We start from the raw sequence: 26,547 nt of genomic DNA, 5'->3' as shown, positions 1-26,547 counted from the left end.
TGGCTTCGGTCTAGGTACAATTCGTATGCAAAATCTTGAGCTTGAAGATCTGAGTGATGTTAAAGTTAACAATAATACTAAGATGGCTGCTAATCATAATAAGGATTACGTCCTTCGTTATAAAGACCGCGAAAAATATTTCGTTTTAGCCAATGCCGCGGCGCCACCCCACGAACATGCTGTAGAATTTTCCGAACTTAAAGACATTGATGAAACTGTAATTGACGCCACAAAGGCTTCGAATGATCCTACTCCTTTTGCTCTGACATGGGATTCGGCTAGTCAGAAATTCATGCCTTATAATGTGCCGCGTAACATCTTAGATATATTGGATAGTGAAATTGCAGGAGGTGTTGCTGAACCACCAGGAACTCCGAATGTGATTTATTTGATAGCAATGTTAACAAGTATAAGTTGTTAGATTTTCGTAGTTGGCTTACTCCTACGAATCCATACATTGCACTTCTTGGTATACCGATTCACCTTAAATTAGTCCTCTTAATACAATAATGAAGGCAGATAATACACTAAGAAGGTGGATAAACGAGGGGGAGAATTATTGCTCGTATACAGCTAGCGGAGTTCCAGTTAGATTATTTTGGGACACAACTTTAAAGAAACTGGGCTTGAAAAGTGACGGTGATGAGGCATCTGAATTAACTTTACAGACTGTAAATCAACAGATGACTGATAATATGAAAATACTTGAACATGGTACAGTTCTCATTAGATGTGTAAAGTTAGCTACTGGAGATGAATTTGACGATTTGGTGGATATTATGCTATGAAAACAGATAACAGAACAACTTGTGATATTATCATAAGTATCGATAAAGATCGGGGAGGGGAAATGAGTATTGAATGTTTTGTTGGTGGGAATAGAATAGAGAACGACTTAGGAACTACATTTGTACGTAGAGATAAAAGAGTGAACACTTTAGATATCAGTACCATTCATCTGAAACGTCTCATATTATTTGAAGTAATGGTCTTCCGTCACATTTTAAGTTCAGAGGAAATTACTAAAATTTTATCTATCAGGTGAACAAGTTCGCACCGATAGGAACTCCGAGTTCAGAAAAAACCTACCGGAAATTCAGACCTCAGTCATGCAGTAGAAAAAATTCACATCAGCTAGACTCCGCGACTGACTGACAACGGGGGGTAAAAAAAAGCTCCTTTATATAGGCTAGTTTGATGGTGATGACTCACACGGAATTTCCCGTACATGTTTAAACATGTTGTGTATTTAGGTCAGACAGAACAAGTTTCTACATGTCCCAGCTACTGTATTGCGCAAGTCCAGGATCTGACTCAGCAGGGAATTTCCCCGCTTAGTTCAGGACAATGCACTGCTGCGCGTGAGTTCGTATATAGGTCAGGGTCACACTTTAGTTACATGGATGGTTAATTTTTCCTTCGCTCCCTTTAGATAAATGAATAAAATGGGTGTAAAAATTCTTATTTATCTCAGTTGCCCACCTTTCTTTACTACTGATGCAATCTGCATAAAAGGTATCTTATGATTCTCATTGGAAGGTTTCTCAACCTGCGTGGCTATGTTCTGTGAGAACATATGTAAATTTTCAATTGCATTGATGTGTGTATTCTGCTTTAACTGCTCTTTTTTCTCAACAGGGAACTATTTATATCCTCTATTAATCTGTTGAAATGACTTCACTTTCAGTTTGATCATGGTTCCTTAACTTTTGCAGGCATTCTTCTGTAGAAGTACTTTCTAGTTTTATAAGCTTGTAGTCATCATTTTGAAAGGCACAGATGTACATGTAGTTTACACTTTCAGAATGTTGAACAATTTTTTTGGTAAAACGTCCACAAATTCAGAGAGATCTGTCATGAGAAGTGATATTTCTATAACATTGAAAGACAGTATATTGTCATTATTCTGATGTACCAAACCTGTTGAAGAGGACATTGTTGATGCATTTTCTGACACATATTACTATTCCAAAAACCGATAATGCTGTGTGTTACGACTTATAATAAGCAACCCACACTCTGTGTTTTTTTGAAAGGTAACATCAAAGTTATTCCTGCAGCACTGTCATCTCTCAGCTGTAAAAATTGATTATAGCATTTCAATTAATTTTAACATGCGGTAATGCTAGGTTCTTAAACTCCTGAATTTTAGGGTTGCCGTTTTTGAGCTTAAGTCTGCTTGGATCGGAATCATTCTTCATTGTGTGAAGAGCACCGTGAAGAAAAATTGACCATATACATTTTTGTCTATCCATAGTAAACAGACTTTCTCAATGCGCAGGTTGATGACTATTACATCTTACAACAGCAGGAACGGACAACCTAACTGTTTTCTTACTGATTTTAACTTTCTTTCACAGTTTTTAGGATGCAAATGTAGAAATTCGTGCCATTAGCAGTCCACATCTAGTAACATTCTTGCACATAGCCTGATCAAGAAATTTTATTACAAAAAGATACCTTTTAGTTTAAAGTTATGATGGAAGTATTTGATGCAAGTATTAATGAGAACATTCTTTCTCACTTGTCTTGCAGGTCTGGCACAAAATAATTTAAACGTGTCTTTCAGTTTATTTAAATGGAATTTGCATTTTTAAGGCAATTTTTTCCATTTTTGGTCAAAAAATGTGTTTCTCAAAAGTACTGGTCTAACAGCTTTGAAATTTGGTATACAGGTTTCAATAGATGAACTACATTAATTTGATCTTTTGAAATTATGATGAAATCTGCAAATTTTTATTTTTGGGGGCAATTGTTGCCATTTTTGGTCAGAAAATTTTATTCTCAAAAAACTACTCATCAGATAGCTTTGGTTGACATGTTCTTAGGGATGATCCGATGTGATATATTCAAAGTATGATGAAATCTTCAATTGTGTATTTTTGCAGCTTGTTTTAGCCACTTTTTTCTGGCCACTGCATTGAGCTATCAAAGATTTCCACCTTCTTTATCAACATGTGTCAAAAATAGTTATTCTCTACATAAACACAGTGGAGCTATATCGGCCGCTAGGTCGCTTGTTTTATGTTAACCTTTTTTGCATCATGAGCAGTAAATTTTGCCTAACTCTCATAAATTTATTCATAAAAATGTATGCATACTGTAGGATGTGTCTTATGTATTACAGGCACAAACTGGAACTGTATGCAGTAGTTTTGACAAGATAGTTATTTTGAACGTCAATCCCATCCAAACATGCATGGCTACCTCCACCATACAAATATTGTTTACATGGTGCATACACTCATTGGAATCTCACAAATAATATGTCACCCATTGGAACACATAGCACTGAATATCTTCCACTTTGATATTGTATGACCAATGTTGAAAAGTGGTAGCAAATTTGAAAAACGTGAAACTTGCAATTTCACTTTTCCATTCTCCCCAAGTAATATTGTTGTAATACTGATCTTTTCCATCCCATTTGCCTGCAAATAGGTTCAGTCTAACCATTGAAAGCAATACTTTAAGATCATACCATGGTTATGATGGGAGAATTTAAAGAATATGTGTAAAAATTGCAAATGAATATGGTTTGTTGTTTGCAAATTACAAAGACATGCAGTTGTCTGGCATAAAAAATTTGAAATCAGTCAAAGACATTCATCAAATATAGATGCAGAGCTTTAATGGTTATGACTATCAACAGTTTTTGTTCAAATACCAAGATCTGTGTCTTGAGTCTAATGTCTCAGTACATAATACTCAAGTTACTGACATACATATGCATTCACACTTTAAACAAACGGTCATTTGCTAGTTATCTTGATGTGTTTATCTATGTATGTTGTCCACATATTTTCTGGAATAATCAAAAAGTGACCGTATCATCAGAGATTATTATTTCATTGTAGATTACCAACTGAATGAGCTCTCATGTTTTGTGGTAAACACTAGTTTATTACTGTCGTATTATGTGTTATACATTTGGTATAATAAAGATCTGTAGTCTGACTGTGCAAAGTTGATCATACTAAGGAGATGTACCAAATATAATGACAGTAATTGTAGCATTTCAATTGATTTTTACCTTTATGACAGAACCTTTACCTGTCCAAGCAGTCAATGAAGTCGAAAAATCAACAACTTGGATTTATATAGAGTGGACAGCTCCAAATGCGTTAGATTGTGTATTTGATTCATTTAAAATATTGGTGGAACCATCTGGTGACAGTGAGAGTCCTATCATAGTTGATGATACTTCTACATCAACATACAATGTCACTGGTTTAACAGCAGGAAGGCTCTACAATATTACTGTGCTTGTCATAAGTGATCAGGAGCAAAGTGAAGCAGAGAGTTTACTGACAAGGTCAAGTAAGTGTTGTTTCTTAATCTCCTCTTTTCCTTCTACTTTTACCAAATGTACCTCTTCTGTTTCATAAGTCGACTTATGTGTAAATGGGTGCATGTTTGTATTGCAGACAGTTCAGATTATTTCTCTAGTTGAAGCAAAAAGTGCTCTGAAATGAACATTGGCAAAGAAAACACAAATTTAGGTTACCACAATATTCAGGTACAATGTAGAACGCTCCTCGGGAACAGATATTCAGAATCTCAAACTTTCACAATTCTTTTCTGATATACCACTTGTGGGGGTCCATTTTAAAACTCTTGGAATATGAAAACTTTTCTCTGGCCTAGTTTATTAGCTACTGTAGACTATAGTCTATAAAAGCTATTGGGATGGGTATCTGTCCGGTGTCCGTCATCAGTCTCTATGTATGTCTTTTCTGAGTAAATTTTCAGATTTATAATTTTTTTTAGTTCGATGGTGTCTGAAGATACAATGTACATCCATATCACTAGCGCAAATAAGATTGCGTGCTGTAACTACAACATACATATGGCCTAGTGATTTATATTGCTGATATATTTCACAAAATGTTGCAGATCATCTTTTGACAAGCTGAGAAGCTGTTTGTAAAAAATGTGGTGAAATTTCATATTTGTGTTTTTAGGACAATTTTTGCCCATTTTTGGTCAAAACATCTATTTCTCTGTAGCAGCATGTCCAACTGTTGTCATTCTTGTTTTTCTGGTTTAAATATTTCTTGTTGTTTTTCTGGTTTGTAACATCAACATAGAATTTTCCTGCACTGAACAGATAGAAACAACATTTATTGTTGATCTTTGGTACTTATACTGGTATGTACCAATTCTGATCAAATGTGAGCGACACCTTATAATTGCGGTATTTTTTATTTTTGATATTGTTAATAAAAATGCAAATTAGCGCAAAAAAGGCATTGTTCTGTACAAAATCTTCTTCATAACTGCTGGTCAGACAGCTTTGATATTTGGTATTCAGGTCCCTAGGGATGACCCAACTTAGATTTGTTCAAATTGTGATGAAATATGCAAATTTGTATTTTTAAGGAATTTTTTTGTCATTTTTGGTCAAAAATTTATTTCATCAAAACCGCTTGTCTGACAGCTTTGATATTTGGTATACAGGTTCATAGGAATTATCAAAATATGATATATTCAAATAATGATGAAATCTACAATTTGTATTTTGGGGGCAATTTTTGCAATTTATGGTCAAAAAAATTATTTCTCGAAAAGTACTCGTCTGATAGCTTTATTTGGTATACAGGTTCCTACAGATGAACTAAATATGATATATATTGAAATTATGATGAAATCTGCAATTTTGTATTTTTGGCACGATTTTGCCATTTTTGGTCAAAAAATTTGTTTCTCAAAAACTACTTGTCTGATACCTTTGATATTTGGTATACACATCCTTATTGTTAGCTTACATGTTTGATTCAGCGATTCTGAAGAAACCATGAGATTTGTACTGCATTTTCTTACCTTTCTGAAGACAAAATCAAATATGGGGTTACTGTAATTTATCGCAACTATATTTAAGTACTTGTTCTTCAAAGTTGACATTGATCACAAATATTGATATGTAGGCACTTACAATCTTTAAACAACACTCTTTGTGAGGTATCAGACTGAGTGCATTTTACTCAGTTGTATGTCATTACTTTTAGGCTTTCATTACACTCTTCAGCATCTTTGAATTATGGTGTCCTAGGATCCCAGACTAAGGACTAGTCATTCTCTTCGAAGGTCCAAGGACCACTACTATAGGTAGTTTGATGTGCTTCTATAAACCCTAAGTTGAAGGAACTGTAGTTGCTACTGTTCGATGATGAGATACTGGGGTAGTTCAATTTACTTGTGCCGTAAAATGGCCAGCACCAAGTTGTACAGTTATTTTCAAGCTGAATTTGTGAACATGGAGCTATTTGGTACCCAAAGAACAGGACACATAATGGTAAATTTGGTCCTTGATTTTAGCAAAATGCTGATATTGATAACCACTTATTGTTCAATTTTGTATGTTGCAAGTCCTTTGTGAAGTGCAAAATTACTAATGTCTCTGGGATAACAACAACATACCGTACCTTTTGAATCCAGATAGCTACACCTGCACCTTTATGAACCTGTCACTTTACGAACAGTATTAATCTTGATGGCCCTGATATGTTTTTTGCAGACTGAGGTTGTACCGTGGAAGGGTCCGAGTGTGTGATGGCCTGCATGCATCACGACTTTAGTCGGCAAAACCCCTATCAGGGCCATAAAGGTTTTATCGTATACTTTATTGAATGACAACGTAGTGAAAAATATGATGTAAGATTTGGAGAAAGAAATACATTCTATATCAAACAGTTTTCACCATTTTAAAAATGTTTTTGAAAAGAGATGGTTGCATCCTGTTGTGTAATGATATACATAATGACTTCAATTGTTTACCTATTGATCTTGTAACGCAGTGTACATGTACCAACAAAGAATGAGGCATAAATCGAGGTGTTAAAAGAACAACAGCATGATTTAAATTATCACAAATTATGTTACAAAGGCAGGGAGATGCAATCATCAGAAAAAAGTTCGATTGAAAGAAATATACCTTCAGGTTAACTTTTTGAGGATTTCGTGATGAAATGACAGAGTACTTGAAAGTGGGTGATGGATGACAGCTTGGCTAATCTATCACATGATTGCACTCAATCTGGTTTACATTCAGTTCACTTTAAATCTCTCATGAATGCAGACATCATCGTAACATGTTTAGTCAACACTTGATTTCAGTAGAAAACCCTGAGAAATAACACATTCTCTAACTTCACTGTTGCTCATATAATCAGAATGAGATGTTCACATGTTTCGCTGGCTGTGTTTATGGATTGAACATTTGCTGATATCAACATAGGTAGTAACCAAAATGAAGCTAGTTCTGAAATGCTTGCCCATGTTTGGACAAAGTGGACCTGGGCATGATATGGCAGTTACACAAATATTAGGGCATATTTTCCAATAGGGTTGCACAGGAATATGGCTCAATGTATGATAAGATGATATAAAAAACTGAACTGAGTCTTTCCACAGTAAAGCGCAACATTTGACATTCCCAATTTTGGAGCTCTAGCTTTTCAATGATAACAGCATTCACACAGAATGATATTATTTTTAGTAAGTACTACATACGAACATATATAAAAAATAATATTAAAGCTGTATGTCCAGCTCAACAAAAATTATAGATTTTTATCTTTGTAAATATGGCCTCTATTTGCTCACCATTTTGTGACATTTGTACCCCTGTAACATTAGGAAGGGATATTTACAATATTTATACTATTTGAATTGATTTCAAATGCAAAGTAGTAATGTATTATAAGCAATTACGAACTAAATTTATTCTTAGAAAAAAAGCACTAGGGAAAGGGCCAAATATTATGCCCAAAAATATTGCTAACGCGTGTAACAATGTCTGTCCAACTCTATGCGAATTGATAATATGAGAACAATAAATATAGTGAAGGCTGTAAGCTGCAACAAACCACTCATACATTTGACTAACAATGAAATCTTCCACTATGTAACATTCTTTATTCTGTCTTTATTGAAGCTTGGGTTCTCTTGCAGTTAAAAATATTTCTGGAAGGAGTGTGTCCACATGTTACACGTGTTAACTCATTTCCAAAATCAAGATTTAAAAAAAATCTTTTGGTATACATTGCTGAAATTTTGTCATTTGAGGGTGCCCTAAAGTTCATGTTTTATGGCGCAATTGAATATAAACCGATGGCCACCATTACAGAGAGCACCTGATGGCAGGATGTGTGTCCTCTTTGTTACACGCGTTACCGTGTTACACGCGTGGAAGTAATTGTAGTTTAATTAAATACTGGATAGAATAATGTTAATTTGTTTTTTAGTGTGACAATTCTATCTGTATCAGAAAGTTACTGAAAGCTTTCTTTACAACTATTTATGCACCTTAGATGCCCATATTGTTTATGAACGAATTGGACAGAACTGATGATGTGTGTCCAATGTTACATACGTTATCCCATAGACAATACAGGGGTCTTCCCTCTGTTGTCTATATGGTTATCCACAGAGCCAATTTATAACAATTCACATCATAATTCTGAGGTATTTAACTTCGTCATGACATATACATATATAAATCAATCAAGTACATTATTCAGAATGGAACACACACACTTTGTGTATAAAGCCAATCCAGTGTCTGTATATGTTACATACGTTGCCAGTTGCCATAACGTTGCATCAGATATCCTCCTCTTCTGATAATATTAAGATTAAAACATCTTCTGAAGTGTGTTTCTAGTTCTTGTAGACTAATGGGTTTCTTTCAAACTTGGCACAGGGATGATAATGGGATACATGTGATCAAATACAATACAATGTCATGTCTGTCCATGTTACACGCGTTACTGTTGCCGTGACAATTTGCCCTCCTTCTTAAACAAAGAAATTATTTATCTTAAAAAAAATATTTTTAGATGACACACTTGTAGTACTGTCCACCCACTCAACTTTTAGATTCAGATTAATAAATTTAATTTTTGACCTTATTGTCACAAAGTGGTTGCACTTTACTGTGGAATGACTCATCTATTAGCCAGAATTCATGCAACTTCAATGGCACTGTGATCAGTTTTGATCTTTCTGTAGTTTGATCAATCTAGAGAAGATTACCGTTTTCTCATCAGCCATTATTGTGATATAGGTTACTAATAGATGACTTGTTCCAGTGTCACAATGTCATGACACTGAAGTTGTTGCTGACATGTTTACACATCCAAGCATCTACATGGTACAAAACAGTAGGTTTGTCACACTTCACCCAGGTCCACAAAAGCCTATTGTAAGCAGGTGCTTACATGCTTCAATAAAAGCTATCAAGATAGCTTTGGAAATAAATATCTTCACATTTGTTCAATAGGACATATCCTATAATTCCAAAGACAAGCAAGGAACGTGGCACATCGTGCTTAAAGGCAGAAGTGCTTTCTTGAGAAAACTAACAACACTTAATTGAATTAAGCAAAAAAAGGAAATATTTGGTATGAGGAAACCACAGAGAAATAAGAGAGAGAAATAACAAATGAAGAACAAAGCTCCCTTGAATGAGTAACAAGCTACAATGTTTGGAAGGTGCCCCATACCCACAAAACAACACTCCTTGGGAAATCCACAAAATTTACTTGGGAAATTTTATACAGTGCCCAATTATAGGAACTCATTGCAAGAAGGCTCAAAAGGTTTTCACAGGTATTTGAATAGTGTGTTTAGTCCACTCTTTCAACAAACAAATTTTCCTTTGAAAAGTTAATTAAGCTATTCAATTGTCACCATAAAACAAAGCACTGTATTTTACAAAATTGAAGTTTTTCTTTATCTCCTCATGTGAACTTCTTTGAAATTTAACAAACAAAGACTAACGGAAAAGATGTTCAGTGGAGCAATTATCATGCACATCTTTGAATCTTCCACAATCTAAATCCTCTTAAAACCCATACAGATTGTTATCATTTCAAAGAATTGTTCCCAAGTTAAGTCCATTAATTGTAGATAGTCACTTATTGGTACTACCGGTACATGTCTTTCAGGTATTTCCATATTTGATTTAAGTTGTGCTCTTATTAATTTTTAGCTCACATTTGGTATACCAATTTAAGGTTATCATTTAAGCTGGTGTTGGTGGCGTCTGTATACCGGTATATGTGTGTATGTATATATGTGTGTGTTTACACAAAGTATATCCGTCAACATCAAAAACTCGCAAACCGTTGCACTTTTCAGCTTGGTATTTTGTGTGCTGATGCATCCTGGTCTATAGATGGGATGTTGTTCAAATGAAGTTTGCGTTCAATATGCCAAAATTATGCAAATGAGCTTAAAATGTGAAAATGGTCAATAATTAATAACTCAAGAACCGCTCTTTTGATTGCTCTGAAAATTTGTGTTCAAGTACCTTAGGTAATACCAACTAAGTGCTCAGAGCCCAATGATGTTTGCAGTCTTACAGTTGAAAGGTCGAATGCTACTCCTAGCATTTCACGTGATGTTACATGGACTTCAGCAAAATCATTTCACAACAGCTTCATCTTAAAGTAATGCTTCTTGGATAGGAAAGCACACAATAATACAAGAAGTGAAAGTAATGTTACCTGAAATTTGTTAAGAAAATATGTTTTGAATAAACCTGGTTCAATTCACATTTCAGCACCCAATGATGTTAGCAGTGTAACAGTTGAAAGGTCAACTGCTTCTCCTAATACCTCACTTGATGTTAGCTGGACTGCAGCAACAGGTGATGTTGATGGCTACAGAGTGGTATGTTCAAGTGGTATGTCTGGTGAAAATGATCATGAATTCAATGTCACTCATCCAACTACAAGCCAGACATTGATAACTTAGTACCAGGTCGTTTGTATACTGTCAGTGTGTACACTTACAGTGGAGTTGATGGTGCTGAGGATGAAAGAGTAGAGAGTAATGCCGTTTCTGAAATCAGAAGAACAAGTAAGTAACATTACATTTATCATACCAGTACATGCTATGACTGTATTGCCATTCTTCTATTGTCATATGGTACTGATATGAACCCATATTTTAACTTGTGAAAATATGAATTATATTTTCACTGTAACCAAACTACTTACAGCTATGAGTATCCCCGCTTTCTGTATCATGGTTCAAACATGGTTAAACATGGTTGAAACATGTTTAGACATGGTCAATAACCATGTTTGAACATGGTCTTGACCATGGTTAAACATGGTTGACCATAGTTTGGCTATGGCACCACGGCCAGACCATGGTCAAACATTGGTCACGTCTGTGACCATGGTCAAGCTAAAACATGATGACCATGGTTGATATTGGCAATGTTAGACCATGTCAACCATGGTTAAAGACAGGCCTAAGGTAGGGCATGATCATGTTAGACCATGGTCAAACATGGTTGAAAGCAGCAGCATGATCATGTTAGAACATTGTCAAACATGGTTGAAGATTAGAAAGTGGGCATGATCATGGTAGACCATGATCAAACATGGTCGAAAACGGATCAGAAAGGGGACACGACCATGATAGACCATGGTCAATCATGTTCTCAGCTGGGTGGTGACCATGGTCAAACATGATTTGATATGGTTACAACCATGGTTAACCATGGCCAAACATGGCCAGAAAAAATCCTAAAAATCCTTCAAAACAGGGATGTTCGACCATTTTAAGCATGGCTGGGCAGTTACATACCTGATGGTTTTCAGTTAAATTAATTTCATTTGTAAGCACCGAAGCCTTTAAACAGCTGTCACCTTTAAAATTGTCAGGTTAATTTTTAGCTCTTTGTAACATACCGGTATTCTTCTGTATATCACTCCTTAAATCTCATCAAAATAGCTCTAGTTTACACCTTTTGCAGTTGCATGTTGAACGATCAACAGTATCTCTAAAGAGAATGTTTCATGGACAGATAATTCCTTGTATTTTTTAAAACACAACACAGACATCATCATCATCAACTATGAATTATAACTTTTTATTGCAGATCATGTTAATCATACAGATACAATAGCAACAAGAACAACACTTCTATGAATTTACAAAGCCTGTTTGCCTTTCTCGACGAACCGTTTAGAAATTTTTTTTTGAACTGCATGAATTCGATGGGTAATTTCAGAGAGTGACACTGGCTTTGGAGATGTCTTTTGGACTACATGCAAGAGCATACCATACCTTGACTGATCAAATTTTGGCTTTGCTCCTGTTTTGCTGTTAGGGGCTTTACCTGATACAGAGTGCTTTAGTATCTCATCATCCGTAAACAACATGGTCATCAATTTGAATACACGATCAAAAAGAGAGGAAGAGTGTTCGCCTATATCCATGAGTCTGGCTTTAGAGTGGCCATTGTAAAGGGTGATTTCCTCTTCACTTGCACTGTCTCCGGGACTTGTTGGCAAAGATGGCCCTTTCTCATCCTTTTCTTAATCTTCATTAACTCACTCTCTATCATCTGCATCTTCTCGTCAAACTCTGCCTTTGATACACAATCTTTGTGCTCCACATCCCTGAAAGTAAATATCACAAGAAAACATGTATTACAAAATCTTTGATTGAACATTGAAATATTGCTATAGTTTTGTTTATTTATGTGGCAAGTACAGGCCTAGGTAAGAAATATTAGCAAAGCGTACGGTCCATATCGTCAGGATGGAATTCTAGATAGCTAAGCTATGAAGTCCCACCTATGAGATGTAAAACACAGATAGTTGATGACAAAAGCTAGGTTGTCAAGACGCAATTTTGACGATTTTTCCCGTCATACATGGCGTATCAACATGGCGGCCAAGGATAACGTCGATGCGAAGGCAGCAGTCGTGGTAAGTTTTTACTGTTATTTTTAGTTTTTGAAGTGAGAAATCGTGAAAAAATGTATCGCCTTCCGGGTCAAATATCATGGAAAATGCCCTCGTGAAGTATTTTTGTCGAACGTTTGGTATTTTTAGAGAAGATAGATGTTAATTGCGGACTGCTGTGGGTCTGCTAAGCAGATCTGTGCGATATCCATAGAAAACCACGTGCGTATCAGTACAAGTATGGTACACGGTATGGTACAAGGCTTTATACCAACTCATTAGTCTCGTTGACTTGGTCGTATACAACATGCGACTTCTACCATCTGATCTTTGAGATTACCGAATGTGCAGGGTCTACCTTATTAAATGGTACTCATGCAAAGTTTGCTCTATTTCCTATTAGTATTTGCAAAATCGCACAGATCTGCTGGTAGACCCACAGCAGTCCGCAATTAACATCTATCTTCTCTAAAAATACCAAACGTTCGACAAAAATACTTCACGAGGGCATTTTCCATGATATTTGACCCGGAAGGCGATACATTTTTTCACGATTTCTCACTTCAAAACATAAAAATAACGGTAAAAACTTACCACGACTGCTGCCTTCGCATCGACGTTATCCTAGGCCGCCATGTTGAAACGCCATGTATGACGGGAAAAATCGTCAAAATTGCGTCTTGACAACTAGCTTTTGTCATCAACTATCTGTGTTTTACATCTCATAGGTGGGACTTCGTAGCTTAGCTATCTAGAATTCCATCCTGACGATATGGACCGTACGCTTTGCTAATATTTCTTACCTAGGCCTGAAGTATACCTTATTAACATCAATCTAATCAGTTTCATTGAAAATCATTAGCTGTTTTCAGGAAACATAGACTATGTGATGAAACTTTGGGAGCACACTATATTTTTTACAGGCCTTATAATAAGGCAATAATGTACCCCTGCCAGCATTATTGCTGTTATTTTATAGTTTTGGCAATGTCAGTGAAATTGTAGAAGTCAGAAAACAACTAGGACTGCAACGTTGGAAAGAAAACGTCAGAAATAATCTGAGGGTAAGAAATGACAAAATTTACTTGTATTGACAAAGCTATCATATAGAAGCTGATATTTGACCCAAGAGTCCTATTGATAGAAAACAGTTTTTAGTGTAACCAAGGCAAAGACGGAAAAGCAGATTGTGGCAAAGTAAAATTGGTTTTCTTTGTGATTGAATTTATTTATGATAGGAAGTCTGACAGTCACATTTTATGAAACTTTACCTGTATGTTCCAGGCAGGCTTGTGTTGTCGATAGCATCTTCCTGATTGATGGACTCATCACTTGATAATTCCATTAGGTCAATACTGTAAGAAAGTAACGAGGAAATAGAAGGTAAAACACAGTCTGATGCGCTATGAGTGAGTGAACGTTTATCCACTTGTGAAAAATTCAGAAGATTAGCTAAATACAATCTAGTTCCAGAAAGTATGTTAATGCGCGGTCATATAAATCTTAGATAAGATAATTGTAAACTTACCTGTTATTTAGACTGGATGAAAAAGACTGTTTCTGCCCTGCAGTTTTTTCCCCTGGAGTATCATTTGGTACACTTTGGTTATTTTCGTCCCGAGTATCAGCTTGTGGCACAGCAGTAGAGCTACATAGACAGAGAGAAAGCTGGCATTTATAAATGTTCCAACATTTCATGAGCACAATGCTATACCTCTGCAGTACCATAGCTGACAAAAGAAAACATTGTACAACATAATGCACAAGGCGAAGGGAAGTACAAGCACAAAGTTTACTTGAGTCAAATGTCACCGGCCAGAGGGAGGTACATTATTGCTATTAGTTATGGCAATGCCAATGCCAGGGAAGTTGGAGACGTAGAAAACATCTGAGGTCATAATGCTGGATAATTAGATACATTATCAGTAATAATCTGAGTAATGACATCACAAAATTACCTGGTATTGACAAAGCTATAATATCTATGTAATGCAGAAAACCACACCAATAAAAACAATCTGCATCCCTTTTCTGTAAGAAAGACGTCAGTGTGTTAGATAAGGTTATTTGCAAGCTTACCTTTCCTTTTTCCTGGACAATAAAGGCTGACTCTGCCCTGCAGTTTTTTTGCTTGCCATAGTATTTGGTACTTGTACACCTTGGTTATTTCGCTCCTCAGTATCTCCTTGTTCCACTGCAACAGAGCTACAAAGGAGTGAAAGTTGACATATATGAATGAACTAATATTTTTATCAGAAAAATTTTAAGGCTTGAAAAATAAAATTTAACAAATTGTCTCCTTATAAATAAGAAAATAAGCAACTCACTTTGAGCCATTAGTATTACTTGAACGTGGGCTTAGCATTGCTCTGGCCTTTTTCAGAAGTGGCTCTGGTGATTGGTGGCTGCTTTTAGAATAAGCACTGCTGGTATGTGGGCGCTTCACCAAGTTTCTGCACAACTGTTGTCTCTCTTCTGCAGCAAACAAAAGTTATAGACATTGTTAAATGTTATCTTCAACATGGTGAACTATTTACTGAAAATCCCTAGTGTCAGGCATTTTCTGATAGTCCATGGGTGAAAAAGCATGATAGAGAAGAATTTCACATTACACTTGACACCATGTACAGCGCTTGTCATTCAAGTTTTGTTTCATCATTCAACACACACATTTCTTCTTTAATACATTCTAAGGTTTACAGATCAACACAAACACCCGACCGAAATACAACAAATCCAAAGATGCATGACATGTGTTCATTTTTTTTTTTTGCAAACAAAGTGCTGCACAGTGCCATTGTATGCCAATTAATGGTGCATAATATTACACACTAGCAGTCATGAATGTCATCTGAACAGAATTAATAAACCAATGGTTCATTGTCATACCTTCATATATTGCCTTGGAGTAATCCATCGAAAGAACACGCAATACTCTGGGGAGAACAACTTCTGTCCGTCGAAAGGCAACCAAAAGTAATCACCGTCTATTGATAGTTCCCGGAAAACAACGAAATTGGTGGTGATACAGCAACTGGTTTTGTGGATCATATGTACAAAGGGAGTTTCAATCGGCAGCAACAGTAGGATTCACGACGGGACATTTGCATGTAGTTTTTTGCAAAACCAGTTCATCAACTCCCCCTACAAACTAATTTGCAATGGGCGACAGTGAATGTTACTGGATGTTGACCTTGAGTTAATGAGAAGCAGGTAAAACTAATAAGCCATCCGTGACAACTAAAAAGCAATCCTTCAGCAACACTCCGGTTCAATACACATGTAGTTTTTGTCATTTCCATAAAGACTAGCCTCAGTATTTCCAATAAAAATTACATCCATACAAGCCTCAAACTCAAATGACAAGCACTGTACATATGAATAGGAAAGCCCACCATCATCCCCAGGGACATTGTATTGCCCTCTACACCTGTGGGTGGGGATTTCAAGCTTGCATATTTGGTATTGCGATTGACGAAGGCAGCTGCCCCAGGTTTGTTACGAACAAGCGTGTAAGTTAATATTAATACACAGCATGATTATTATTCTTCTCAAACAGATGATAAGGCCAAAAAAAAATTGTGCTGTTCCGATTACATGGTTTTCAAAAATAGGGTAGGTAAGTAGGGAAATTTTTTTTTTCATTTTTTTTTTATTTCTCAATGTGCATTTTGTATGCTTTCAAACAAACTACCAGTGAACAATTTCCTCATGAAATGCACTCAAATTGAATACCAATTCATTAAAGTAAAATATTCGTCATTAGAATTGAAGTGTGTGGTTTATTAGACTGCCAATTACAATTCTTTGACAGGAAAGGAAAGTGAACTGTTTATCCACAGGTAAGTCTGACTTGTAAGACCTGACACAACACAATATTTACTGTCATCAATGCAGTGTTTCATCTAGGATACTATACAAAGGGGGATTGCTCCCCGCTCCTGGAATTTTCAGGGGGATTTAAAAATTTTGGGGGGATTTAACTGAAACATTTAAGGACATCTTATGTAAGTTTTAATGTTGCAGTGATGTCACTTGTGATATACATACTACAAGCCATAAATCACTTGCTTACACAATCCAAGCTGCTGGCTCCAAACACCATCCTCTATAAGATTTTTTCAAAAGTCAACAAATTTGGGTGTCACTGTTGTGAATGTATAGGGCTTCCAAAAGTGGCGGATGGCTCATTAATATTCATAAGCTTTAATATCCCTAAAAATTGTAGCATATTCCCTCATGCTTAAATATTCTGTATGTTTGTTTGCACATATTCTGTAAGTTTGCTTTCATAGGGCTTAATGTACATTCAAACATCAAAATTAACAACAGCCAGCCATTCCCATTGTACCTTCAAGGGATTTTTTCATTTTTTACTGAACTGTCTGCACTACACAAGCCAAGAAAAAAATCTATTGTAGCTATAAAAAAATTGTTTTGTAGCTTCTGAAAAAAAATAATGTGCTTGTTTGTCACGTTTTTACTGTGCGTATATTATCCCTCACCACTGTAAGTATGGATCAACATTGCCCTTTGCAAACCAGTGAGCTGTGTTTTTGTAGTGACCTAGCTGGTCTTGTAGTTTTGTGCGCAGACTCAGTAGAGCTAAAACGAACAACTTAGAGGGTCAGATCCCTTGTTTTGACTTGAATGCGGAGTTGAGTTTTTCTCGATGTCATATTTGCTCCAGTTGCTTTTTCAGTCATTTTAGAACAGGGAAAATAACAAACAGAAAGGTTGGTTGTCACCGACAGTTAATTTTAGGGTTTATTTGCTCTGAAAAAATGAGTCAGTGTCTGTTCACTTAATTCAAAAACCGGGGCCCATTGACACCAAAGCTTGCTTCAATGCTTATGCAGTCTGCACTGGGCACGTTTCTGTACAGTAAAGTCCAATATTAAGTCCAATTTTTCGTGTCAATTTTGCTATCGGAATTATTTTCAGTGTTATGGACATTCATATGATGCACAAAACCTTCAGTTTGTCTCCTTTTCTCGATCGTGCAGAGATGATGTGACACAGAAACCTTATCGGGCTAGGGCAATGAACTTTGTGAACGTAAATCTCAACTGACTGATAGGCTTTCATATGCAAAATCAGCGTACGGAAATGTACATGTGGTATTGTTTCAACAACATTTTATGTAGATCAAAAAGTATCAAAATCGAACTAAATTAGTTTCATGCGTTTCGCGCTTTTTCATATAATTATTTATACTTGCGGGTTTAAGAAGCTCTAAAAAGTCTAGGGTCGGGGGGATAAAATTGGGGTAGGTCGGGTAATCGGAACAGCACATATTTTTATTTGGCCTAAAACTGAAGCTAGAAGTAGATCAAGCAACTTCACTTAACCCCCCCCCCCCCCCCCTGAAAAGGGACTGCCCGCATAACGGTCGCACCTTCCTTTTGTAACATTTTTGCGCTCAACTACCATGAGAGTAGCTGGAAAACATTTTCGAAAGATGAAACGAATTTTTTCACCTGTCGATACATTATGTAATGGCATTAGGATTATTCGTTATCTATTACTACTAGCGTGTTCATTAACTTGTCCGAGCAATTTCAACATCTTTGTGAAAACTGCACAGTTCACCACAGGACTCTTTCTTGAAAAACAGTTTTGACATACACCTGAATTCTGTTCTTGAAAACTGCGATGTCAACTTGATCTAATACTTCACAACTGCAAACTTCATCGACTTATAACAATTCTTTATAACTTACCACCAAGCTCTAAGATAACGCCCGAATACAATCCAGGAAAGCCTCGACATCTTGCCTTGTCGACCTTGTCGCCGATGGAATACTGTGAGTGAGGTTTCCGAGGTTCCTTAATGTCGTCTAAAGAAACGACAGAGCACTCTTCTTCCTCATCCCATGAAATTGTTGCATATTTCATCATCGCCGGGTACAGTTACAAACTGCAAAACGTTCACGATTTCAAGTGCGAAGCAAGGACAATTTTTTTCTTCCAGTAATCTTGCCGTATCACTGTGATTTGCTACTGTTACCTACACTTGTTGCACAAAATAGTTCAAGGATAAGAGAGCTTAGGTCGGTCTGTGTCATGACCATATTGAATTTCAAATAAAAGTCCAGTGTGGAGGAAATTTTCCGCGATATTAAAAACATCAAACACTTCATCAGATCTTATTAAAATCGCTATTTTACGTTTCAAATAAATAATAAATAAAACTGATATGTGACCTCTTTACTAATTACTTTTATAGTCTTGCGCTCGAAGGCGGAAAGGTCCGCGACCTTTGACTTATTAGGTATACGTGAACGGCCTCACCCCTGTAGACAACAATTAATGTTATCTACGCGGTACCGCACACTGTCCATATCTTCTCTGTAGGAAAGGTTTGTGCCAAACGTGCAAAGTTTAAAAGTACCTGCCCTACATATATTTTGTATGGGTAATACGATTGACAACCTCATTCATGTGCCGTTTTTACCTGATGAACCGAAGAGGATACAAGTTTGTGAATTCGCGTAGGCCTACTACTGGCAGCCTGCTCGGCCGAATATTCTGCTGATCTAACAGCGCTACACATTGTCCGCAGTGATACACACTGGCTGGGTCGCGGTCGAAGACGTTTGATTGTGAAGGTAAGTCTCTCACCGTAAGTATTCGATCAACAATGGGTCATAATACTTTATACCCTTGACTTTGTTGAATGTTATGTGCAAGGAACTCGTGTATTCAGCGTTATGTATTATAATTACGTACGTGTTTACGTCGGAACATTTTCCACTTTGTTCGTCAAATGAACCTCGCGATCTGACAGTGGAATACTAGTTTAGGAATTTTCAGAAAGCTATGACGATGCATAAATAATTGAACTGAGAAGGCAACACAAGTTAGGTCAGTCATAGACTCCAAAAAACGAGCGCGGTAAAATTTGGGAGCAACGTTTTTCTTTTGAGACGCACTCTGAGTTGTGCACATTCTTGATCGTAGTGAGACGCACTCAGAGTTGTGCACATCATTCTTGATCGTAGCATACCCAATTAGTCATGGAATATCCTTTTACCAGCCGAAAGTTTGGCATTGTCCGACTGGTAGGGGTGTAGTTCAAGGCTACTCCATTTGTTGTGTGGGGGAGGTGGCATTCAACATACGCGATGACGTTGCACGGCGGAAGACACCTACAATGTATGTACTATCACTCAGCGGACTTGCGTTTCCCAGTTAAAGTTAGCGATTCGAAGCCATGTTTCATTCACGTTTCCAAGCCATTCTCTTTTCGGAGGTGCTTCAATTGTTCACACTTGATACTAAATGTCAGGAGAAAACAATAATTACCCGAGGACAAAACGCTTTTATCTTTCTTATGTCGCGGCTTCGGAATCAAAATGGCGGACGCCAGTGGTTCATGCGTGTGTATGCCGTATACATCTGCGGTGTTGTTTTGAATCAGGCCGAATTCGAAAAGACAGTTGTTATGGTAGGGCAAATATTATCATGTAGCAATTACTAACGCGTTAAACGCTACTCGGGGTAAAACAATTCATCAGAGTTTCCAAACATTGCAAAATATGCTTTGTTCCGAATAGCTGCAGTACATGCAGTAGCCCGGACTTTGCCTGAGTATTTGGGCTATGTTGTGAACTGTCCGCAGCCTGGATATCGTTTTACGTTGGCGGTACTAGTGCCTTTGGGGGTGAAAAAAATGATTGTATTAATTTTTTTTCAAAATGTTATTGTTAAAAAAAAGACCATTCTGGATATTATTTAATTTTGTTAAAGAAAAATTTTAGTGTAATTCGCCTTCAGTCTATTAATGCCATGAATGACATGGTCACCCACTGGATTTTTACTGGAAAAAATATATGCAGCAGAGACAGTCAGACTTCCACATTTTGTGGTATTATTTTTTTATTTTTCGTGAGAACTGATGACTCTTCATGAGATACAAGCACTTAAATATGATTCTGTACCTGTTCTATTTCTTGACAAAAGGAAACCAGCAAAATTCTATGTTATAGCTTTCATTTTTGCTGGATGTAGGGGCCTACTACTGTTTTGGCTGACCAATCTTTCACTTTTAATTTCAAGTATAATCATTGTATCTTGAGTTCACTAATTGGTAAGCTCAACCGTAAAATTTGAGTAACTTGATTTTATTTGTTGGTATGCTATTAAAAATTTCTTTGCTCGGAACAATTGCAAGGCAACCTTTTACATAATTGACAAACACTTTCAATAATGATGTGAACATTTTTTTGTTTTGCACTTTCACATGCTTGTGTCTCACTCCATATGATTTTTTTACAGATAAAATGGAACACAAAGAGTCATGCTATGAAATACTTGATAGAGGGCAAAAAAGGGAATACCTGTGCAAGATTTGTGGGCGGACACTGTCACGGAGAGAAAGGATTTTGTCTCATCTTGTCAGTGCTCATGGAAAAGTAAGTCATTTCTGTTTCTATCTTGAAAACAACAGGAAATGAAATCAGTCTGTTTTGCAATATTCACACTAGAATGTTTGCTTTTTCATTGCCAGTCTGCTAAAGGGTTTTTTTATCTCCTGCAGTTCAGTCAAAACAAACTGAAGTACCTTGAAACAATCAAAACCCTACACACATCAAGTAATGTTAGGTTTGCTCTGAATGCAACCTCCTTAAATTGCTAATGCTTTATTTCATATTATTTACATATCCTTGATATGTTGTTATCAATTTTAAGTAAGGTTTTATCTAACTCAAGCTGTCACGGGCAAGCACATTTTGTTTTGCAACAAGGAAACCAACCATGGCACACATATGCAATCACTTATCAAGTTGATGGATATAACAACCAGTCTTAGGATATAATATATCTTTTATTCGCAGCAGGGATGTGGGAAATTAACAGGCCAAGATCAATACTATACTATTATCATCTTACCCTTTTGACAGGTCCAGTAAAACCAGTGAGGAAATTGTACTTGACAGACCCAACCATTCCCATTCCAAAACGCACCCTTATGAGAAGACGAGCAGCCTTAGCGAAAAATTCAGATAAACATCCTCACGGAAGCTGTGAACAACGTGTTGGCCCACTCTTTGATGGTGAAATGGTGAGAAATGAACATGAATAGATAATGTTGGCAGCCCTATTTTAAGCACATGTGCAAACAATGAAATGGATACTACCTCTGATGATACTGAGCAATCTTTGCAGGTAAATTGTATCACAGAAGACCACACTACTGCTTCTGACATTCATGAAAATTTTCTGTTATCTAATGATGAGCCCACTGACAGTACATGTGCATCATCTGATATTTCATCTGACAATTCCTGGAGTGACATTGAGACAGAATCTGATGATGATACTGAAGATTCAAATGACAGTTCTGGAGATGAATCATTGACATGTGATGCACCTGAACTGACTGACACAGAAGTACAACTTACTTGTATTCTCAGTTATATTTTCCGCCATACTTTGTCTGGTTCTGCATCCAAGGACCTACTGAAGCTTTTGGACATGATTTGTCCAGAATCACCAGTTTTGAAAAACATTAAGTATGACAACCTATGGGAAATGGCAAGTAAAACAAACTACACAGTTCAACACTACTGTGTACTTTGCAACCATCTGTATCCGAGTGATCCTGATATTTTCCAGTGTAATGAAAATGACTGTGAAGGGCTGCGTTACAAAGGCCCATATTCTAGCCAAATGAAAGCAAATCGTCAACCAAGATGTTACTTTATTATAGCTGATATTGGTGCTCAGTTAAAGAACATATTGGAAAGAAAAGGTGTGTGGAGCCTGATTGAAAAGTCTAAACTTCATACAAGAAGTAATCAGCAACAAAACAAAATAGCTGACATTACAGATGGAGAGTTCTATCGCAAACTTTCACAACCTGGTCAATTTTTGTTTGGAGAAAATAATATAAGCACCATTTTCAACACTGATGGGGTGCCGCTGTATACATCCACAGGTGTGAAGCTGTGGCCAGTTTTTCTTGCGATAAATGAACTACCCCCAGGACACAGGTTTTCTCGTGATAATATGATATTGGCTGGTATTTGGCAGGGAAAAAATGCGCCACCTTTCAGAGAGTACATGAATGCCATTGGTGTGGAAATAGGAAACTTATATAACAATGGACTAGTGGTTGATCCACATGATGTAAAGGGCCAAAAGAATGTTAAGGTTGCCATTATTCTCGGTTCTATGGACCTACAAGCAAAAGCGTATGTGATGAACATGACCATGCATAATGGAGAATCTGGATGCATAACCTGTAAGGAAAAAGGTCTCGTTGTAAAGCAAGGAAAAGGACATGCTCGATGCTATCCATATCGTCCACCAGGTCAAAGGGAAGACATGCGTACAACGGAAGGGCTGATTTGTGCAGCAGCTGTAGCAACTCGGTCCAACAGAGTTGATGGAATATGTGGACAAAATGGTTTAGCCTTGTATCCAGAATTGGATCTTGTAACTGGATTAGTCCCTGATTACATGCATGGTGTCTTGCTTGGTGTCACTAAAAACCTCATGTATAAATGGTTTTCCGCAACACAATCTAAACAGCCATTTTTCGTAGGAAAACGCATTAAAGAAATATCAAAGAGACTTCAGCATATTCAACCCCCCGACTATATTGAAAGACTTCCGAGAGATCTAGAAAAACACTACAACCATTTTAAGCCACCGAACTTCAATCGTGGCTTTTATTTTATAGCCTGCCATGTTTGAATGGCATTCTACCACAACAGTATCTCAAACACTTTGCTTGTCTTTCTGAAGCTATCCATATTCTTTTGCGAGATAATATGAGTTTAGATGATTTACATCTTGCTGAAAAACATCTTGATGTTTTCTATAGAGATTTTGAAAATCTTTATGGTCGTGGATCATGTGGCTTAAATGTGCATAACATCGGATATCACCTTGTTTATTATGTACGTCAGTGGGGTCCTCTCTTCGATGGAGTTGTTTTGGTTTTGAGGATTGGAATGCTAGTTTACTCCAGTCTGTTCATGGATCAGGAGATGTAACAAGACAACTGTTGGTAAAAAAGGATGCACAAGCCCAAATCAATGCAGTTGACTGTGGTAATTGGTCTAATATACAATCACAGTTTTATTTCAGGACCCTGCAGAATAAGGGCAAGGCTTGGAAATCTCTGAAAAATGCTGAAAACTGTTTAGTTGCTGGTGGAATACTCAATTCAAAATTCCTACAGAATGACCAAAAACTGCAGTTTATTTTGACTAAAACGAATGCATCTTCTATCACAGTCTTGAAGAAGGTCCATAGAGTACAGCTAGGATCTCAGAAATTCTATTGTAAGATTACAGTAGAATGAAAAGGCGTACAAACCATATTATCCTCAAAACAAATGGTGACATAGCCAGCATAGAATATTTCCTGTTAAATAGTGACACCAACATGGTTTATGCAATTGGACAAAGCTTGGAAATTAATCCAGACTGCTTTATATTGAGTGATGTAGGCCATCATATCATAAAGGTTGATCATACCATAGACACTCTTGTATTTCCAGTTGAGGAAATGAGTGAAAAACTGTTCTTCATTAATGTAATATATGACATATGTCACAAGGCTACCAAATTCTCTGGTCATGGGGTTTTTAAGTAATATTGTGATACTCTTCATTGCAAATCAGCCTTACAGTAATAGCTAACAATTCAATTAATACTAATAAAAGTAACGTCAGTGTAGTTGACGAACTTTCACATTACATCTTCTGCCTTTAGTCACAAGTGGCTTCTTTTCTGGAAAATTTCGCTTATCCTATGGATTTGAAGCAAATAAATTGTTAATTACAATACTGAACATCTATTAAGTTCTCCAAGAAATGGTGTCATTATGAAGCAATTTTTTCTCTGGTAATCTTATCATCCATGTATAACTTTAGCTATAAAGTGTCTAATGTATAAAAATTTTGTTGAAAAAGCTATGTCAAACAACAAATATGATGAATATGGAAAATTCCGGTAACATCATGGTAACCTTAGTCTAAGGGTCACAGAAGGTTGTTATTACAATGATTAAACTTTATAATGACTATAATACAGTTATCATGACAATGATGAAACATGGTCACCGTTGTCATAATTCTGCCCTGAGCATGGTCGAGCATGGTCACCATTGTCAAGTTATCACTCACAGAAATTTTAAAAATCTGCTATGACCATGGTCATAGCAGATTACCATGGTCAATTTTGGCAATGGGTGGCACAAAATTTAGCTGTGAACATGGTCAAACATGGTCAACATGGTCTATTTTGGCAATGGTGGCACACAATTTAGCTGTGAACATGGTCAAACATGGTCACCATGGTCAATTTTTGGCAATGGTCATGCCATGACCATGGTCACCATGGTCCATTTGGCAATGGTTTCTCAAGTTTTACAGACCATTGTCAATCACCATTGTCACATCATCGACAACCATGGTTAACCATGGTTGTCGATGAAAAACCATGGTACCATGGTTAACACGACAGCGGGTATGTGTGACCTTCACTGGTATGCATGACCTTCGTTGGTATATATATATATATATAAAACAGCTGAGCGCATAAGACAAATGACAATTCGAAACGTCATTATGATTATGGTCAAAATTTTGTTGTTTGCAGTCAGTTCATGGGATTGCACTTAGGCACAAGTACAGTTGTATCAAAAACATACAAACAAACGCATTGAAAATTTGTATCATTTGCTGACACCTGTCATCGTTCATGGCTGGTCCCATAGGGTGCAGTGTTTTCATGTCATCTATGGTGCTGAAGATTACATGTAACATACTGGTTGACACTGCATCATGATAGAACTGCTTTACGACAAGTTTCCTGTTGATGAGCTTAAGTATCTGGGTGGTGCATTACATCATTTACAGCCGTAAACGGCACTGAAATCACTCGCGACAGACAAGGTTGAAGATGCACATAATATTTACAATTTGTTAGTGAGATTCACAGTTCATGATTGTGTCTGGTGGCACCGGTGTGGTGCGGGTTTCAGATACAATGTATTAAAGATCTAGGGAAAGTCAAACTTTCGTTTAGGTTGTTAAAGGAAGTTTAGTTCTATTTAGGCAAGCCAGGAACAAAAATAAATGAGCAGACGACGGAAATACCTTTGAAATGTTTTATTCGTACAGCAACAAAATCACGAACGAGTTACGACACTACAGCTTACAGTGTACTCACTTCATGTTTTCCCTAATTTGCTTACCAAGATGGTAAATTCGGCATATTTGATGTCTTTCTTCAAGATAAGCTGACTGGTACGGATATTATATTCACTGTGCATTCATTGATGTCGCAGAGCTGCTTGCTCTAACTCTATGCTTTCAGCTGTTCATACTCGATCGAGTTTGAAATCAAACGCTGGCGTGGTGTGAGTATTTCAACCCGATTTTGGTGGCTGCATAACTTTCACGCAGGGATGGGGTTATGTATCAAAACACAAAACAACACCCATTTTACTCTAAAAATAAAACTAAAAATAAATCTTCTTCAAACTGTGAAAAACCTGTGTCGACATCATAATATAAATTTAAATTGTTCGCTTTAAAAGTGTTCCATAAACCCTCCTTTGAAGTGGAATGGTCCAAGAGTGAAATAATGTCAAGAAGTGATATGGTTGTCATCACTCCTAGGCAACCAACTTTTTATAAGTACAGCCAGGAGGAAGCAAGGTCAATTTCATTTGATTTTGTCGCTAATTTCGGCGGGTCCATAGGAAAACAGTCATAACCAAAGCAAGCATATATTATAAAGGGGTTATTACACAAAGTTAGGGCAATACCGCATCATATTCTTATGATGTGTCCGTATTTTGACTCGTTGCTGTG

The 26,547-nt window shown here is 36.8% G+C and overlaps 3 protein-coding genes across 5 annotated transcripts in view; 2 read left to right on the top strand and 1 right to left on the bottom strand.

The window, feature by feature from the left end:
• LOC139149346 (receptor-type tyrosine-protein phosphatase beta-like) overlaps positions 1–10,761 on the top strand; it is a 47,766-nt gene extending 37,005 nt beyond the window's left edge. Inside the window, exons 12-13 of the mRNA XM_070721068.1 lie at positions 4,045–4,320; positions 10,568–10,761. Of these exons, the coding sequence (XP_070577169.1) occupies positions 4,045–4,320; positions 10,568–10,761 (470 nt within the window). The remainder of the gene's footprint in view (positions 1–4,044; positions 4,321–10,567) is intronic.
• Positions 10,702–26,547, top strand: part of LOC139116695 (receptor-type tyrosine-protein phosphatase beta-like) — a 45,366-nt gene continuing 29,520 nt past the window's right edge. The window contains exon 1 of one of the 2 annotated variants that reach the window (XM_070679290.1): positions 10,702–10,866. In XM_070679290.1, the coding sequence (XP_070535391.1) occupies positions 10,840–10,866 (27 nt within the window). In that variant the 5' untranslated portion in view covers positions 10,702–10,839. Of the gene's footprint in view, positions 10,867–21,598; positions 21,778–26,547 lie in introns of those variants that run through there. The other variant, XM_070679298.1, reaches the window with a different exon arrangement.
• On the bottom strand, positions 11,872–18,977 carry LOC139116709 (uncharacterized). Of its 2 annotated transcripts, XM_070679319.1 has the most exons (7): positions 18,434–18,568; positions 15,600–15,697; positions 15,038–15,185; positions 14,790–14,915; positions 14,239–14,358; positions 13,982–14,065; positions 11,872–12,422 (listed from the first exon to the last, which is right to left on the bottom strand). In XM_070679319.1, exons 2-7 carry the CDS (start codon positions 15,625–15,627, stop codon positions 12,230–12,232), a joined length of 699 nt encoding a protein of 232 aa, XP_070535420.1. In that variant the 5' UTR covers positions 15,628–15,697; positions 18,434–18,568; the 3' UTR covers positions 11,872–12,229. The 2 variants fall into 2 exon arrangements, with proteins under 2 accessions (XP_070535420.1, XP_070535410.1); XM_070679309.1 differs by lacking the exon at positions 15,600–15,697 and having other exon boundaries at positions 18,434–18,977.

Source organism: Ptychodera flava, chromosome 2 (genome assembly GCF_041260155.1).
Source record: "Ptychodera flava strain L36383 chromosome 2, AS_Pfla_20210202, whole genome shotgun sequence".
NCBI classification, from domain to species: domain Eukaryota; kingdom Metazoa; phylum Hemichordata; class Enteropneusta; family Ptychoderidae; genus Ptychodera; species Ptychodera flava.
Note: the sequence above shows the minus strand (reverse complement) of the source record. Positions and strands in the feature narration are given on the sequence as shown.

Excerpts from the sequence above, each read along its gene's own strand:
- LOC139116709 (XM_070679309.1), bottom strand. The coding sequence starts at position 18,611 with ATGATGAAATATGCAACAATTTCATGGGATGAGGAAGAAGAGTGCTCT. Across the intron at positions 14,066-14,238 it reads TCATCCAGTCTAAATAACAG|TATTGACCTAATGGAATTAT; the intron begins GTAAGTTTACAA and ends ACTTTCTTACAG. Across the intron at positions 12,423-13,981 it reads AGCCTGCCTGGAACATACAG|GGATGTGGAGCACAAAGATT; the intron begins GTAAAGTTTCAT and ends ATTTACTTTCAG.